This window comes from Thunnus albacares, chromosome 19 (genome assembly GCF_914725855.1).
Source record: "Thunnus albacares chromosome 19, fThuAlb1.1, whole genome shotgun sequence".
Taxonomy (NCBI): Eukaryota; Metazoa; Chordata; class Actinopteri; order Scombriformes; family Scombridae; genus Thunnus; species Thunnus albacares.
The window spans coordinates 14463658-14482659 of NC_058124.1; the positions used below are offsets into that span (position 1 = coordinate 14463658).

The 19002-nt window shown below is 39.7% G+C and overlaps 1 protein-coding gene across 1 annotated transcript; it reads left to right on the top strand.

Annotated features, from left to right (window-relative positions):
• The first annotated feature begins 1071 nt into the window (after positions 1-1071).
• Positions 1072-17520, top strand: tmem64 (transmembrane protein 64). The gene is made up of 3 exons (XM_044336274.1): positions 1072-2665; positions 9775-9930; positions 14555-17520. The coding sequence occupies exons 1-3, from the start codon at positions 1955-1957 to the stop codon at positions 14744-14746; spliced, it is 1059 nt and encodes a 352-aa protein (XP_044192209.1). The 5' UTR covers positions 1072-1954; the 3' UTR covers positions 14747-17520.
• Positions 17521-19002: the final 1482 nt, after the last annotated feature.

The following is a 19002-nucleotide window of genomic DNA, read 5'->3' on the forward strand; positions in this document are numbered from 1 at the left end:
CAAGTTATAAAATATGATGCGTTGTTACTGTTAACAGTAAAAGAAATAACAGTAAAAAAAGCCATTACGATGAGTTGTGCCTCTACAAACTATATTAAAATGCATATTAACGCATGTGCATATAATACTCTGGAAGAAGCCATTCCACATAATGAGTTGTTTTAAATTAGGTAATTTAAGCTTATTTTGCTGATAATACTTTTATAGTTTTACATAATTTTGAATGAGGGTACTTTAACTTTTAGTTACTACTAATAGTTATGCTTTTACTTAAAGATCCCCCCCAGACATGTTTTAAAGATGTGTAAACTACTACTTTGAATATAATTTGTGTCTGGTATAGGTTTTTCCACAAATAAAATTCAATTATGTTGTTAAAACCTTTAAAATGATATATACTCCTTCTCCCTCATTAAAAATTCCAGAGTTTATAAATATGCAAATATATTTCATTTCAGAAACTTAACTGCTGGACACAAAATGTCTCCTTCTTCACTGTAAAGTCCATTCTCAGTGTTTGTGCACTGCAGGCTTCAAGTTTCCACACATTTCACACTTGTGTAAATTGTAGGCCCATTCCTTAAAATTAGATTTTCAATGAGCACAGAGAAACTTTCCACATTCAGCAGATGAATGTAAAAACAGCCTCCCAGTGTGAAACTCTAAACATCCAACATTCTGCACAGTGAAACTCAAACATTCAACTATAGGAACAAAAAGAAAAACACATTTTTGAGTGAAGGAGGACTTTAAGTAAAATATGCATCTTTCACTACTGCTTTCTAATTGATAAACTGCCTCTAATCCTCATCTGTGGAGCTGGATACAAATGTACGGTTAGGTTTGGGTTAATTATTAATTTTTTACATAATTCAAGATTAATAGTTAATCTGGAGGGGAAATAATTAACACATGATAGCTTGGTTGTAGTAGCTCATCCTGCTTATGTGGCAGCACAGTGGCTGCAGTTACTCCATGGATAATTGCTCCAAAACAAACAGAATCTGTTGTGAAATCTCGCGATGACAATTGGACGCTTCTGATTGGAGGAGATTCTCCAAACGGTTGGTCATGTGGGTGAGGGTTACTTGGCATTCTGGGACACAAACAGTGGTCGGTATGAAAAGCTTGAACAGCGAGAAGAGCAGCAGCAGCAGCAGCAGCAGCAGCATCCACCGTGGAGGGAAACAACAACACCCAGCTGACAGAGAAAGAGCTAAACTGGCTCCTCACGTCGGATTTTTGCATCCTGTCTGTCACCCTGTTATCCGCGAGGAGCTGCGCACGAGGCAGGTTGCGGCGGTTTAATCCCTGAAATGCAACGGTTGACTTTATCCACGCAGCGAGCTAGTTAGCCACCGTCGGGAGTAAGTTAGCCCTACTGTGATTTAATGCTAGTGGGTTAGCGTTAGCTGTATGGGAAATGCTGGTGGAGCCTTAAAAGTTCCTGTTTTGGTATTCTCGGTCTGAAGACGTGTTGGATAGTTTAGTCACCGTCCTCACAGCTCCCTCCATCCTCTGACTCTGACTCTGACTCTGACTCTGACCTGACCTGAGCTGAGTGATGACAACTCTGAACATGGCGAGTGTTTCAAACAGAGACTACAAAACTGGCGCTTTTAAGTCATTGGACTGGCACGTTGACCAGCTAGTGTATCCAAGATAAACCTTTCTAAATCGGACAATTAATGTAATGGCCAAGGAGAGTGACAGATATTATCTTTATGTCTCATAGTTGAGTTGCAGAGCAATGGGTTACCACTGCTGAAGCCATCCAATTAAAAGTTCATTAATACTCGCCTCTTTTGAAGCTCAGCACATTCACATTGCAAGACATGGACATGTGCTGGATGTGAAGACTGTCTGGAAACCTCCAACGTCACCTCTGTCTTCAGGTTGGACAGTTCATCTGAGCCCTGCTGCTGGGCCCCAGAGCACGTTCGAGGGGGCCAACATGTCAATGTCAGGGTCCACGACCGTGCAGCTGTTCACCAAGCTTCTAAAGCATGCGGTTGGCAAGGCGCAGATCCAGCTGAACCGCTGGCTGCAGAGGACTGCCACAGAGGAGTGTGACAAAATTGACATCCTGATATGCAGCGCCTTCGATGAGAGAGGGGTCGGCATTGGGAAGTCTGATGGAGAGCCCGAGGTTACCAGTGACACAGTTGGGACGACCTTCAGCAGCAGTGGAGAGTTCAGGCACCCTTGCTGTATCACCACCTTTTGCTTCAAGAGTGCCCTGCTAGCATGCATCCTGACTGCAGTGTGCTTCTCCTCGGTTGCCCTGGTGCGGCAGTACCTCAAGGACCTCCTGCTCTGGGTGGAGAGCTTGGACAGCTTCGTCGGGGCCTTGCTGTTTATAGTGGGTTTGATTATTGTGTCGTTCCCATGTGGATGGGGATATATTGTTCTTAATGTGGCAGCTGGCTACCTCTATGGCTTTGTGCTGGGCATGGGACTTGTCATGGTGGGAGTTTTAATAGGGACCTTTGTGGCACACCTGGTGTGCAAACGACTATTGACTGACTGGGTGCTGAACAAAGTTGGGAACAGTGAACAGCTCAGTGCTGTCATACGAGTGGTGGAAGGAGGGAGCGGACTCAAAGTTGTGGCCTTAGCGAGACTCACCCCCATACCTTTTGGGCTCCAAAATGCAGTTTTCTCGGTGAGTATGAAAACACTATCACCAGCTTTCCCTTTTCACTCTAGCAGGACATTAGACAGACATGTAACATTCATTATAAACTCATATTGCTTTTAGCAGAAAGGTCACAACAGTGGACCAGCCAGGAGCAGGGCTCATTAACCTACTGAGGGGCGCTTCAACTTGGAAAAAAACGATGATAATCAAACCTGTGACCTTTTTGATTTTTAGAAATGAAGCTCCTTCTCATTGCTGGGCCAACTGCCACACAGGGGAAATCTAATCAGAAACCAATCTTAAGGAGCAATTTTACTGTCTCGTTGTCTTCAGACCAAGTGAGACACAGTTGCAGGTGTAGATGTTGATTAAATTAGTTGAATTTAAAACATTGCATACAGGAGTTGACCTGGTATTTCACCCAGTATCTGCTTGAAATAGATTCCTACACTTCTCAAGGCAGACCACAGTCAAATAGCATAAATTAAAATGCACGTCCATTCCCAAGAGAAAAGAAACCAATTTTTTTGTAGATTGAGGATGTGTCTCTTTGAGGTGGACCCCATTTTTTGTAGCCTAAGGACTAAGGACATTAATTATTATATCAGTTTTATGAACTATCAATATTACATTTCAAAGTCAGGTTTTTATATTTTGGGCAATGTTTTTCTGATGTATCTGGCAATGTTAACGTAATACAGACAAAATCATGGACACCTTTTTTCGTCAAGCTAAATCTGAAATCATTGGTTAAGGCAATGCCATGTGACCTACATTATAAACGTAAGTAGTATCAGGATATTGCTTTCAGCTGCACTTCTACACTTAACCTGAGGCACTTGACCTTCATACATGGCATGAATAATGTATAGTCACTGCTTACCCTTCTCGGTCAACTCATTGATACCTCCCAAATGGTAAAAGCCTCGAGGGATATGTTACTATATTGTAGAAAATCAGCTGGGAGGTCATGTGACATGAAAAATCTGATGCCAGTTGTTATTGAATGTTAAGTGAAGAATGCCGACCTAGGGGTGAACTTGATGTTATGTAGCCACTCGGGCTCGGATCTCTGGTGTAGGACAAGCCATGCTGCTGCAAAATGATCTCATCACTGTCTCCAGTTTCACCAGATTATACAATATCTGACACATGGAGCTTCAATTAGCTCACCAGTAACTCATTTCAGATTTGAACTTGCTTATACCCATTATATAGTTGTTTTACATTAGTGTTTTCTGTTTCTTTTTTCCCTAAAAATATTCACACGGTTGTTCAAACCAAATATTGAACAAAGAGAGGAAGCAAGATTGGAGAAAAAAACAGATTAAATAGTTGGCACTGGTGTATCGCTAAACGCAAAACAGAATCCAGTTTTACACAATAGAAAACTGTTTCTCAAATCTGTAAAGTTACAGTTCATTATTTGGCATGGCATGTCTACATATATGTGTAAACAAACATTTTGACTTGAGCCTTTTTTTAGTAGTCTTTTTTTTTATCAAGATCTATATGCAAAGATACATTTTCTGTATTAAAATGTAAGGCTGCTCAGTTATAAAATACATCAATTTAAAAAGACTAAAATATAACTGGTATAAACGCAAAGTCAGCACAAAGGACAAAGTTCAGTTTATTCTAGTTAAGTTGGCATTTAGCCTACTTAAACAACATATTTCAAAAAGCTGAATGTACCCTCTAAAACTGTTGTCAGTGCCAAAAACAGTACAGCAGAAAGCAGCTGGATTAAAGTGCAGTCAAAGCCATCGCCATATGCACAGTTTCATAGATTCTGTTTAAATCAATAGTGCCATTTCCATCCTTTCACCTTAAACTTGAGCTGCTGTGAATATTGCTCCGTGCATTTCTAAAAATATCAAGCAAGAAGAGAATCAAAAGTGTTGAAGGCAGAAACCAACAGCGGCACAAACATCCAGAAGAGGATGCAAAGTGGGGAGCTTGAAAGGCATTTATAGCTTGAAGCATGAAGGAGTGTACGCACAGGCCTGAGGCAGGAAAAGGAGAAGTAAGATGATGTAAGTGTGTTTCACAAGCACAGTAATTGCATGCTGCAAAAATCAGTATGGCCTCTGCAGTGACTGATTTTATTTGGACATTTCTCAGCTGTACTGATATTAGTTATTTGGCTTTGGATTTTGTCAGATGTACAAGCACACTGATAACAGCCCTACCATAAACACTCACTGTGCACAAATCATTAAAATCCTCTTGAGATTGTGTCAGAGCTGTATTGACCCAACTCTGGTAAATTTTCAGGCCACATTGGATTCCATTATATTGGTTTACAGCCTTAAACATACATAGGGGGAGAAAAATATTAGAAACTCTTTTTAAAACAATGTAACCTAATACAACAATACCACTAAAACTTCTTTAAAAACCACCTTAGAGTTGAGTCACACACAGATTAGAAATAAAATGTTGAGGAGTATTTTTATTGGAGGGATGTTAGATTGGATTGCAAAGGCTCATTTAGTGTAGATCAGGCGCCTTTGATGCCTCACTAAAAATAGTGTGTTAATCATTAGCATGATGTGCTCCCTTCTCCAAAATCCTCACGTTATTATGAAGATAATAATGTGTTGAACTTGCATTATTATTATTAATTTGTTCAATGCAGTTCAGGCTAAGTTATTGTATTTTAATTCAGCATCATTACATGTTTCAATTGAGTGATAACAAGTCTTTACTTTTACATTATTCATAATGGAATTGGATATCAGTTTTGCAGAAATGCATCTGTGCTACCACTGCTTAAAATTATACCAGCAAGCAGCTGAAGGATCCCTCTTCATGTCAGGAAATATACAAAAAATATAGAAGACACCTTTATCCAGAGCAAGTTACACTGCCGCTCAGTATTCATGAGTAAGACACATTTTCAGATAAGTGAAATAGGCATTTGGCAGCAGTCAGGTGAGCTCATCCCAGGCAACAGCTGACTGTGGGTACAAGTGGCAGCGCGCCCAGTACACGTTTGTGACTGATAGGTTGGTATTTGAGAAGCATCTCAAATTCAAATGCTTAGGTTGTGACATTAGAGTTGAGCGGGAAGCTGACAGAGAGAAGGATGTTTTGGCATGAACTAGAGAAATGAGGTGGGGAGAGTCAAACCTGTTTAGGCGCTCTGTTTGAAAGTTAATTTGAATGGAAGATGAGACTATAGCGTGCATACCTCCATTGTTCAGTTGATGGTACCACAACGCTAAATATGTTTTTAATTGAAGGTTAAAGAATCTTGTTTTTCCACGTTGTTCTTTCAGGCTGTTATGATTGTCCCACTGGAAACACTGCTGTGAATTAAATTTAGGATTAAATTTTATTTGAGTTTGTGATGCTAAAAACCGACATGATTCCTGTATTAGACTCACACTGTGGTCAGCAGTTTGCTTGTAAAACGACTATGTTGAGCAGGACATACAGTCCAAAGCTAGCAGATGGTTTTCTTTTGCCTGAATGACTTCACAGGCTCCTGTTTGTCGTCAGTTCATACTTCAGGCTCCATGGTTGGGATGTTGTATCTCTGTGTCCAAAGGTTGAAATCTCCCACAACCAGGGTAATGGATGAAGCTTTAACACTAGTCACAACATTGAACTTACTGTTCCACTCTGTAGAGGTGAAAATGAGGTGTCAAAGTCAAAGGGACAGCGTTTTAACACTGTGTTGCCCAGCTGCTGCTACTGTCACTGACATTGTTGGCCAAGGTGATGGCCTTGTAAAACACCTCCTTTGAGCCTCCTCTGAGTCATTATCTACAAAGGAAACGAAACAAACACTTCATGATTAAAGGATGTCAACGTTGAGATAAAAAAAACCACCACTGCTACAAAAGTATGTCATAAATGGCTGCAATCCAGTTAGCATTTTATACTTCTATATAGTCTGTATTTGACTTACAGATTTACAGGTTTTTTGACTAAGGCACATGCAGTTTGGGCGCTAGTTTGATCTCTTTTGTGCTGGTTTAGTCACGTCATGTTGCTTTGAAATCTCACATATAATGTGCCATTTGCTAGACCTGTTTTATAGCTGACATGAGGTGTTCACATAATTTTGCTACCCCCTGTATCTAGGTTAAAGTTGATTTAACTAGAATCTAGCTAGATAGCAAAAATGGACTAGATACCGTATGTGCCCATAAGATGCAATCCATTATGTCATTGAAAGACCCTTTTCCTGTATTCATTTGCCCATGTCAACCCACCTCGTTCACCTTTTAAATATCAGTAAAAAGGAAAGTTGAAAAATAATAACTAAACCATAATTCAAAGTTAATTCCAGGTTTAGTTAAGCTCTCGACTTCTCACACACAAACCTAACTGTGAAACTCTTTTGTTCCAGTTGGAGAAGTGAATGTCAGAGTGGAGCCTTCACCCATATTACAGTTCATACTGCTGGCAGGGCCAGTTGCCAGAAGCAGGCTAATGAGCTGAATCCCCCAATCGGCCTGCCTCCTCTGCTATGTTTTCACTTTCCAGCCCAGAGGGGTTTCAAATCCAGTTCAGCCTCTCATGTACACCTTGTAATTCATCTTACCTGGAGGCTCATCACTAAGTCTGGCTGATATTGTATCTTTATGATCTTATTCTCAACAATAAAAGGTGAGACTATCTGTGGGTGGGTACTTCTACACCTGCACTGGTTCACAGTGGAGTTATGTGTTGTCTGCTCTGCCCTTGATAAGCCCTTTCTGTGGGTGAGGCTACATTTCACCGTGCCCCCCGCTTCTTTCTGTTGAAGTAGATGATGCTACATTATAGCAGGTAACCTAAAACGGCACAAAGACTGCAGCAGTTAGCAAAACAATGGGACAGCTCAGGAAAAATTGTTGTGAATCCATTGAGGGCGAAGTGGACATATTCAGGTCCCCACATGTGTTTTATTACAACATTATAACCTTTAACACTGTTAGCTGGCCTGGCTCCATCCCTCTGCTCTCATAATGAGCTGATAAAGCAATCGGGGAATTCCTCATGTGATTTATTGAACCCTAACAACAGGCAAATATGTCCGTGCAGCTTTTAATTACGCCTTGTGCTTCACCCTTCATTACAAACCCTGTGTGTGTCCAGATAAAAAGGAAAACAGCATCACGCAGTAAAAATTCTGAAATTTACTACGCAGTCAAGATACCCTCCTACGAGCACAAACTCAGACCTGCATTGCTGCTGCTCTGAATGAATCAGGTCAAGCCTAGGATGGGCTGTTTTTTCACTTGAATTTGCAGATTATCTTGATACACAGACTCGCAGAAGCGAGGAGTAGGTTCAGTGGGAATTCTCTGTGCAGTTATAAAAATACCAGTGACTAGCCCTTCCCTGGTTGTATTTAAGACAGCTGCATACGCTAGATGCCTGGGAAGGGAGAGACTTCAGAAGACATGTGCTTCACAACTCCCGGATGATGGCTGAGAGAAAACAAGTGCATTCCTTTTCTCCTTCTGCAGCTCTCACATGCCATGTCTCAGCGATCAGCTGAAGGCGTTTTGAGTGTGTTGACACATGGTCTGGACACATCAGTGCTTATCTTTCAAGGAGAAAGGCCTGTTACATGATTGTACTGCGGAAAATGCGCAACAAAAAATACAGATGAAGAACAGCTCGACAACATTAGCTTGATTAACCAGGTTTTGATGACATCAATGTCCTATGAAGTTTAACCCAGGCTTGGCTCTTATCATTGTGTAGTGTGATAACAGGAGAGGGTTTGGGATTTATCACTGTGTGGAGACACTTGGGCTGGCTCTAGTATAAATGTTTTCAAGGCCTGATAACATTTTGGCACAGGCAGCATGTTGCAGCAACACACCACGGCCCCTGACACACTGCTATCAGCCACAGTGTAGTCACAGTCAGGTGCCAAGGTCACATCCTTACACAGCCGGCACAGACACACATCAGCTTATGTCATCATATAATCAGGGGATCAAGGGTGACAGCAATGCACAATCTTTTTTATATTTAGGTGGTTGTACTGAGATATGAAATAAGACACTGAGTTGGACGTGTGATGGCATGTCATAGTTTAAGGTAATTACACCAGATGGTACTTAAACCCTACTAATCAGTCCCATTGCAGTCTTTTTAGTGGTTATTGTGACCCAAAATCAATGAATTTGTTGCAGCTTTTATAAAAAAAAAAATTCACTTCAGCTTGTGATCTTTTTTTGTGTCAATTTTCCAAAACAAGACCAAGCCATGCTAGCAGCTCTGTAAGACTGTGCTTTGGCACAGCAATTCTTGGAGCTAAATGCTAATGCCTGCATGCTAACATACTGGGGTGTAACATTTACCATGTTCACCATCTAGTTAGCATGCTAACATTGGCTAAATAGCAGTCAATACAAAGTACAGCTGAGGCTGATGGGAATGTCATTAGTTTTGCTGGTATTTGGTCATAAGTACTGGACAAACTACAATATTGACAACACAATAACAACAATGACAGTTATTACAATTCATGCTGAGGGGAACATTAATGTTTGCACCAAATTTCATGACAACAGTTGTGGAGACATTTAATTCAAAACCACAGATGTCACCCTCATGGTGGGGATAGAAGAAAAGTCAGGGGGATCATCAAACTCTTTAGGATTCATCGCCTGGTCTGTACAAAATTTTGTGGCAATTCCTCCAATTTTTGTTGAAATATTTAATTCTGGACCAAAGTGGTGGACTAACTGACCGACAGATCGACATTGTCACTGTCGCTAAAAACAACCAAACTTTGGAGGAGGTGCTGCCCATAAGCCTCACGTCAAGACAAGAATCATTTCGGGTCATTGAATGTATTTACAGGGAAACTGGCTTGACGACACATGAATTCATTTGATTCAACAGTTGCTCTTGATGGTTGGATGGGTATATAACAATTGGTAAACACTCTCAGTACTGGAAACCAGAAAGGTATGAAACTATGAAAAAAACAGATACCGCCCCAGCCTATCAGGAATAATATTTATTTAACTGACATTTTAGATTTGGACTCTCAGGACTGAAATATTTAGTTCATTTCAACTTAAAAAACTCGAAGTGTATTTTTTCAGTGTGCTTAGATTATTTTATTTAATCAGCATGTCAATTTTGTTTCTTATCATTACCTCCATTTTAAGATCACAGACGTGTCCTTGCCAAACTACCTGGTGGCCTCTTCTGTGGGTCTGTTGCCCACCCAGCTGCTGAACTCCTACCTGGGCACCACTCTTCGCACCATGGAGGACGTCATCGCTGAGCAGAGTGTCAGCGGCTACTTTGTGTTTAGCCTGCAGGTGAGATGATAGTGTTTACTGATAGAGAGTGTAACAATATCCATAACCTCTGAGTTCACATTTTGCTTTGTTGTGGTTTATCGTGAAACATTTGACTATAACTTTACCTGCAGTACTGTTGTTTGGGTTAACGTAATTCTACAATGTTAGTTTAATTTAGTGTCATATAAAGTGGGGTCCAAAAGTCTGAGACCACTAGTCAAGATACTTTTATTTGGCATTTGTTTTGAACATAACACAAATTTTTAAATTACAAATGATAATATCAGCTTAACCACTTGAGTGAAAAGTTGAATCTTTGAAAAATGTATATGAATTTCAGAATATCTTAATATTTGGTATGTCCCCCTTTTGCTTTAATAACAGCATGCACTCGAGCTGGTATGGACTCCACAAGTTTGTGCAAAACCTAATGACCCATGTTATTCCAGCATCTCTCTATCTCTCTATATAAAGCAAGGAATCTCTGTCTGTATGTATGTATATATGTCCCTCGCAAATCTCTTGAACTGTTCATTCAATCGGTTCCACACTTGGTAGGTGTATGGTTGGGGACCCAAGAGAGTTCAGTATCGAAATTGGTTCACTTTGGACACAGGACACAATTAATTTTAATAAACTTTCATAAACAAGCGAACAGAGAGCCACTCCGTGTACACTATCACATCACAGAGGGGTGGGCTTCTGACAGCGCTGTCAGCTGAAGAGTGGATCACACTGGACAGTAGAGGAGGAGACGGTAGAGACGCTGGTAAACGTCTGTTTAAACAGGAGTTTGTCCGACTTTGCTGCATTTAACACCAGAGCTGAGAGCACCAGAGTCAGAAACAGAGTTGCTGTGTCACATTGCACCCTCGGTTTTCTGCCTCTCTGTTTTATCCTTCTCAGTTTCCACCACAGTCATTTAGAGACAAGACTGTAAAAGTATATATATATATGTATATATGTATATACCAGCTTTCTCTGTTCTCAAGAATAAGCAATCGGCCTGTTCCAAACAGGCACGTTTTGAATGGGTTCTGCACTTGTGATTTGACAATGTTCCAAAGAGCTTCTTGTGATTTCACAGAATGATTGGCTTTCTCAGTCTTCCAAGTGCCCCCATAAATATTCAATGAGGTTGAGGTCAGGTGACAGTCGGGACTCCTCGGTCTTCCTTGGTCTTAAAGTAGTTCTTGCAAAGCTTTGAGGTGTGTTTGGGGTCATTATCCTGCTGCAGTATGAATCCTTCTCCACAAAGATGCAAACCAGAGAGTACAGCATGTCTCCTGAAGAATGGAGTGAATGGAGTCCCTGTTTGTTTGATACACTGCAGTATTATTCTCTCTCTTGTTTGTCTCTTTACATACATCCTTCTGTTGCTGCCATAGATCTCAAACTTCATCAGTGAATAGAATTGTTTCCAGTCATCCACTGTGAAATGCTGGTATTTTGTAGCCCACCCCGAGCGTTTGGCCTTGTTTCCCCCTCCTGAGAAGTGGTTTAGAAACTGCTATTCGTCCTCTGAGACCACTACAAGTACAAGACAGCCTTCTTTTGACACTACTTTTGCTGATTGGAGTCTTGTGTTCCTTATTTAATTAATTCTGTGATGAGGTTGCTTTTCTATCTGTCAGGGAACTAGTCCCATGTACTGCCCTCTTAGAAACTTTTATTCTAGCCATGATTTGATGCTGAGAAAGCCCCTCTTTGCTTAGAATAACAATTTGACTTCTGACACTTTTACTTAGTTCTGATGCCATGTTTCCCACCATCACTATGCTACTTTAGTAAGCAATGATCTTCTGGAAACTTGAGGCGCACTGAACACCGGCTGCAAGTTGAGTTACTTCAACAAGCCTCTGATGAGTAGATAAAATCCACCTCAGTGTCACCTGAACGCTTCACTGGAAGAAATACAACTCAAGGAAATCTGACCTTTTGTACAAACAAGTTAAGTTGGTCAATGCCACAAATTTGCTTAAATTTAATTGCTGAACTAGAAATAGTGCAGAATCTTAAATATTTCTTCTTCATTTTACATGTCGTAACATCTTGTTTTCAAATGTTTCTGAATCCTCACACTTTGTGTTTATTTCCAGGTTTACGTGAAAATATTAGAGATTTTCACTTTGGTCTCAGACTTTTGAACCGTGCTGTATATATTATACTTTCTAAAAACACATTTCATCCTTGTGGTGCACAGTAGTGCTGGCTGTATCACTTTACACGGAAGTGTTCATCTTTTTGTGAATCCTTGTTTAGTGATGTGAAATGGCAACAGGAAAAACTTGCTTTTCATCAGCACAGTCTGAACTGCTTCTCACACACAGAGACAAAAGACTCTCACTCACGGTCTGGTGGGCATTGAGCAATATGAAAATTTCATGTCACAATTATCCTGGCCAAAATAATTCACAATATTATCCCAATAATCACCAAGATGTGCTTAAAATGGTACTAAACCATACTGGAATCATTTTACCTTACATTTTATTAAGAAACAAATATTTTTATGCATCACAGACAAGACACACATCTTTTTTAGTGAAAATCAAACAATCTTGAATAAGGTAATCATAAATCATAAAGATCCCTTTGCATAAATAAATGATACATAAATAAATAGAAACATTGTATGACTTTGTTCTTCCTTATGTGATAATTCCTATCATTTGGAATACATAGTATTTCCGCACATCTGATTTAACTTTTTTTGGTCGGGTATACAACGGCCAAGCCGAGCCTTCAGCCATGGTGACAGGCTTAGGATTTTGAAATAACTGGAAAGATGCGGGCTCCCCCATGTGGCAATTCAAGATAAATCAATAGATCAATATAAGACTGTAAGTCACTCACGAGAGGATATTCATAATTATCCCGATAACGGAAATTCACCATGATCAACTTATCGTGAGTGGTTTTTATCGTGATCCGTGATAAAATCGTATACCCATCGCTACTGTCCTTGTTCTGAGAAATGCAGGATGAACACATTGTTCAGGAATTCCAGTAATCTTTGTTAAACGCTGAGCTCTAATGGTGGCAGTGATCTTACATCAAGTGCATACAGACTGCAGATGACAACACCTGCTCCTCTCTTCTGAGAAGAACATTAATAAAACAGCATTAGTGAAGCAGCAGTATAGTAATATACAGCTTTGACTTCACCTTCAGTAGTAAACTCAATGACTTGTTAATGGATCACTGCTTTTGTTTTCTTCCTTATATTAAGAACTTGTAGGTATTATATTCTAAATGCCAAGCCTATGAAACCTTATCCCTGTGAAAAAGCTATGACGTCTGCCCTTCTCTTTAGTATGGAGTTACATAATCGTCTACAGTATGAATGCTAAGCGTTATGTAGAAGCGCAGAATATTCCCACAATTCTGTTCAGCTGACCCATGGTTCATGTGAAGCTGTCGCCACAACTCAAACACCTGTTCAGCTTCATGTAATCCTCACAAGGGGTCAAGGGGTTGTTTCTGCGTGAAACATTTGTCAAGTTCACAGGGGTGAGAGGTCAAGGGTCAAGATTAAGTGGGCATCGGCATTTCATGCAGAACTGAAAGCTCTTTTTCCAAATTGACAACAGCCATAAATCACACAGAGGCCTTTTTATACACTTGTGGTGGGAAACTCCGTCTGTAAGAAAGCTGATGAAGCACAGTTACATTATACTGTTGTTCATCAGCCAGGATACATATCATACTACATTTATCATTTCAGTGACACTCACTGGAGAAAAAATCATATTAGAGACAAACAAATATCAAGAATATTGAGGAATATCAATCAATCAATCAATTTTTATTTATATAGCGCCATATCACAACAGAAGTCATCTCAAGGCACTTTAAATAAAGAATATGGATTCTTATTGTTTTATTTGTTGCCCATTATCGTTAGCTACCAGTAGATGTGCACCAGTCTGATTTGACTGATTGGTATCGGAGCGATACTGATCCTTATTAATCGGATCAGGTATCAGCCAGACGCAACCAATCCATATTAAATGAAAACAAAATTGTCAGTGCCATTATAAAATCAGTATTATGCTATCAGTTATATTCATTTAGTCACGTTACCTTACATAAGAATTATGCAGTGTCACATCAAACTCAGATTTTAATTTTTGGAAACACAGAGCACTGGTACAGGATCTGGTATCGGTAGATATCCTGAGTTAAGGTGAAGAAGTCAGATCGGTGCATCCTTATCTACTAACATCTGTCCTGGATGACTAGTTAGCAACTTACTAAGTAGCAAACTGTCTTCTCAGATCTATTAAAGCAGCTGCTCTTTGAGATTTGTGGTTAATTTTTTTTTTAGCTGTTTGGTCTCTATGAAGGTGTCACCAAAGACTGTGTCAGAAGTGTTGGCTGTCTTCACCTTTATGCTAATTTTTGAGACAAAGTTTGTGGTTTTGTTATGAAACTAAAATATTCTGAGGGTAGGTGTAACTGTTTTTATCCCTGTCTCCCTGTATATTAATTATTAATACAAAAATATTATATATACACTTCAAAATGCAGTGTAGTCCAGTAACCACCACTACATGACCTAAAACCTCATAACCACAAAGGTGAAAAAAAGAGAAAGCTATTTTAATCACAACATCGTGACTTCTTCTGTCTCCTGCAGATCGTCATCAGCATCGGCCTGATGTTCTACGTCGTGCACCGGGCTCAGGTGGAGCTCAACGCAGCCATCGCCGCCTGCCAGATGGAGCTGAAGTCGTCGCACATGAACGGCTCCTCCACCAATCACAGCGGCTTCACCTACTGCAGCAAGAGGGCGACAGCCGGCGGCGGGAACTGCATCAACGTGGTGTGATGGCACAAATCGCCTCGTGTGGCGTCAGCAGCTCTTGTGACTGGGTCACCAAATCATAAGACTGTGTAGCTTAAAGGAAGCGGCTCAGTTTAGACGGTGTCTGTAACACGTCGGTGTTCGCTTTTTCAGCATCATATTCTGACCACCCATGGGAGAAAAAACCCTGAAGGCTTACGTCTTTAGGCAGTGTTACGCTCTGCCGTTTTTTGTCGGTAGGATGTTTTAGAAGTTTGGGACCACGCACCGTCGAAGAAATGGTGCTGAAAGAAATCGTTAAGCGGTACGTCATCTTGGGATTTTTTTTTTTTAATTTTATTTTAATTAAGGTACTTCTTAACTCTGTTACGGGAGATGTCAATGAAATGATGATGTTAGAGATATCAGATAATGAGCGAGTGAGTAAGTCATTAAAAAACTTGCTAGGCATGAACTGCCTGCTAACACGATGAATGTGCAACATGGAGCTTTCTAGAGAACCAAGGAATTGTTTTTTCCATTTCAGTGTCAAACGAATGCCAACCTATGCACCTTTCTTTCATACTACATCTGTTTTTGTTTAATTTCAGGCAGATTTGTTTGTCTTCATCCAGTGCTAATTCACTATATAAATAATAAGGGCATTATTGATATTTTTGACAGTTTTGGCTTTTTAGTCCAGTTCATTTTTTTAAGTGTCTTATTTTTGGACTATGGAGAGGAGTGGAAAAGCTCTCACTGAGCACTACCGGCCTCTCCGACTTTGTGATTTCTGCTGGCTTACGACCACGTCAGCTTGAATAGGCCTCGTCTGCCCCGGAGATCATTTTAGCGCTTCTGCAGTTTTGATAAGAACAGCTGGAGGAGGAGAGCAGATTTCACAGCAGGAAACTCAGGAATGTTCTGCCAGGAAAAGTTGAAGTGCGATCAGCTCCAAGGTAGCACAACCACACAGAAATAACAGAAATAATCCCACAACTGACCTGAAACCGAGACGTCGAGCTTTGCTGTAAATGTTTATAATCTCACTTTGATTTGATTTTTTTTTTTTACATTTGTTTTTATTTTACATGTTTTATTTGGCTGTGAGATTATCCTTTTTTGGATTAGGATTTAGTTCTTGCTTCAGATGATAGTTTTGACGATTCTGTGCAATACATCGAAGGACGGTGACGAAATAGCATGAATGTCATATTTCACTGCTGAAACCAAACTAATCAAATGCTCATGCATATATAAATAACACAAACCTAAGTCTGTTTTTTTTTTTTTATTTAATTTTTTTAGGTTTTACTTAAATTACAGAAGCGTAAACTAGATGAGCTATAGAAGCTGTTATTTTTTATGTGCCATAATTTGATAAAGCTTATCTGACGCCATGACACTGGCCTCAGCTGAGGGTACATGTGACTTACTTTATTTTATTACATAATAATGTTGGTAATGATATAAATGACCTGTGAGTGATTTTTTTTTTTTTTTTTTAGCTCTTAACAACATCGACGCTCTCGTGCTGGAGGTTTTTTTTGCACAGTCCACTACGACAGACAGATGTTATTTTCATACAGAAAGCAGGAAGGGGTTTTGGTTGGTCAAAAGTTGAAACTGATGTGTCTCAGAAGCCGACAATCAAACACAACACGGACACTAAGTGATGAATGTGATAATACTTTTAATTTTTTATGACATGAATTATTGTGATGCTGCTCCTCAGACAAAGTCTGATAGAGGAATAATAAGGGCTCCTACATGAAATATCCACCTTTATTTCAAAAGCCTGTTTTGTAACTTTTCTTTTTCATTTTCATTTTTGTACTTTTTTTTTTTTTTTCCCAGAGCCAGATTTAATATTTGCCCAAACACATTCCACGCTGTCAGTCATCTGAAAAGCTGTAGATTTATTTTCATATTTAATGCTTTCATTATGGTTGAAAGGGCCCCTTCCTGTCTGAATTCAGCAATAATGTTTGAAAATCAAAAGCAAAAAAGAAATAAAAATGACAGAAGTCCTACCGATTAGGATCTTTAGCCTAAATTAAAGATCTATTTGTAGACATTTTTTTCTTTCACAAGTGGACAAAAACAGAGTTGTTAATTGGTCCATATTCCACTGAAAGGTTGAGTGTCAACATTCCCAGGTTTGTGTTAAACAGTGTTCAACCTGCCTTTTACCTCCCGCTGCCTCTGACGGACATTTCTGCGCTGCCTGTGACGTGGAGGAGACGTCACGAGACGCACTGACATCTGTGATCAGCACAGCTTGTTCTGCTTTTGTAGCAACTTCTTCAGAAAGTCCCAAACCTATTGATTGCTTATTAATGTTTTAGCGATCAAAGTATCACTCCTGTCATGTGAAAATCTTCAAAATCAGACCTAAACACTACAAACTTTTCTGGTTTCGTACTTGAATTGAAAGTTTATGTAGAGAGAGAGGAGTTTGTTTTATGAAATCAACTCACTACAGTCACTTATTCACTTTGTACGACTTTTTTTTCTCAGCTCCTGATGAGAAAATGTGGTAAATACACAAGACTTTCACCTGACAGCGACGTTACTACACAAGTGTAATTTGTGAAGCTGTTCTGCTCAGAAGTGGGAAAGAAATGGACGTCATGCCATGTTTAATGCAAAAATTAAACACTTCATAATATTTTAGCCTCCCAACTGGAATTTTGAAAACTTGAGATTGTGGGAAAAACGGGCAGTTTTACAGTCAAGGCTTTGGTTCTTCCTAGGTGGGCTCTACTTAACTTAGATATAGTTATGCAACAACTGATCCCTAAGGGAAGTATATTTCATAGACACCCACACAAGACCTAAATCTGGGATGTAACTGCACATTTGAACTGTTGGTACTTATAGAGGAGTACAGTGTGAAAGAGTTAAAGGGTCACGTTTGGTGCTATGAAATGCAATACTTCCCCATCTGTATCAAGTGCATTACACATATACTGTATTTTGTAATACAGAGAATTTTACAGTGTATAAATATTGATATTTATCGCTGTACGATGCTTGTTCAGTGTTATTTATGAGAGAGAAAATAAAACCTGTCAGACTTTGTTACAAAATTTTTTGTCCATTTTTTTTACTCACACTCTTTTCATCACATATACAAACAGGGCTGCAACTAAAGATTATTGTCATTATTGACTAATCTGGTGACAGAAAACTGAAAAAAAATATCCATCACAGTATCCTAGAGCACAAACTGATGTCTTCAAATGTCTTTTTTTTGTCTTACCCCTAAAATATTCAATTGACTATAATGAAACTAGCACGAAAACCAGCAAATTTGGAGACATCAAATGTTTGGTGTTTTTGCTTGAAAAAAAGGACCTAAACGATGAATCAATTATCAAAAGTTTAATTTTAAATGACTAATCTTGACAGCTCTACATACAAATTTATAACTATAAATATAGCTTTTATCAACATATTTTTAAGTATTTACTCCCAGCAGATACTAATAGATATTCGTCCAAAATGATCTAGTCCACTCTTCCCTTTGTTTAATAATTTACAGCTCAGGAGACATTATGTAATACTGAGTGTGTCTGTGTCCTTGTTTGCCTTCAATAAACTTTTTCTCAACCTTGTTATTTCAACATAGAAAGTCTAAACTTAACTGCTATCAGAGGGGAAACTCTCATGTCTCGACAGATGTGTCCAGACAAATGGGTTGAAAAGCTCCAACTGCAACTCTCTGTCTAGTAATCTTTGTTGAGCTGCCACACATGCCATCAAATCCCTTTTCCCCCCTACATCATAACCTCACCCTCAATCCCAGCATAAGTCTTTAAATGTCACCTGTCTTTATCCCTAACCCAAGACAAAATGTTCTGGCTCTGAAGGTTTCCCTTGCAAACCTCTAAATAAATGGCAGTCCTCAAATATGCAGCAGCAGCAGCACTGTATGGCCAGAAATAATGCTGGCTTCTGGGGCACTTTGTCACAGCAATTTTGAAGTGAAGCAGTGATGGATGTGGCAGCGGTGATATAGAGTGGAGCAGTGCTGCCACCACTTACGCTTGCCCTTGCCTTGCCTGTGACAAGCTATTTGTACAGAGAGGGGGGTGAAGTGGGTGTTTGTGTGGACGGTGTCTGTCAGACATGGCTCAGATAGATTTCCCGTCTTGTGAGCAGTGCTGTGCCCTCACCACACACCACATAAACACACACACACACACAAGTGGAAAAGCTGCACACATCCCGAAGAGAAAAAAAGAAAACAAACAAAAGGGGCTATAAATCTATCAATCAAAACACAAACAGAGCAG

Bases quoted from the DNA above. Each gene is read 5' to 3' on its own strand.
- tmem64 (XM_044336274.1), top strand. From the start codon at position 1,955: ATGTCAATGTCAGGGTCCACGACCGTGCAGCTGTTCACCAAGCTTCTA. The intron at 2,666-9,774 runs GTGAGTATGAAA...CTCCATTTTAAG, and splicing joins TCCAAAATGCAGTTTTCTCG to ATCACAGACGTGTCCTTGCC. The intron at 9,931-14,554 runs GTGAGATGATAG...TGTCTCCTGCAG, and splicing joins ACTTTGTGTTTAGCCTGCAG to ATCGTCATCAGCATCGGCCT.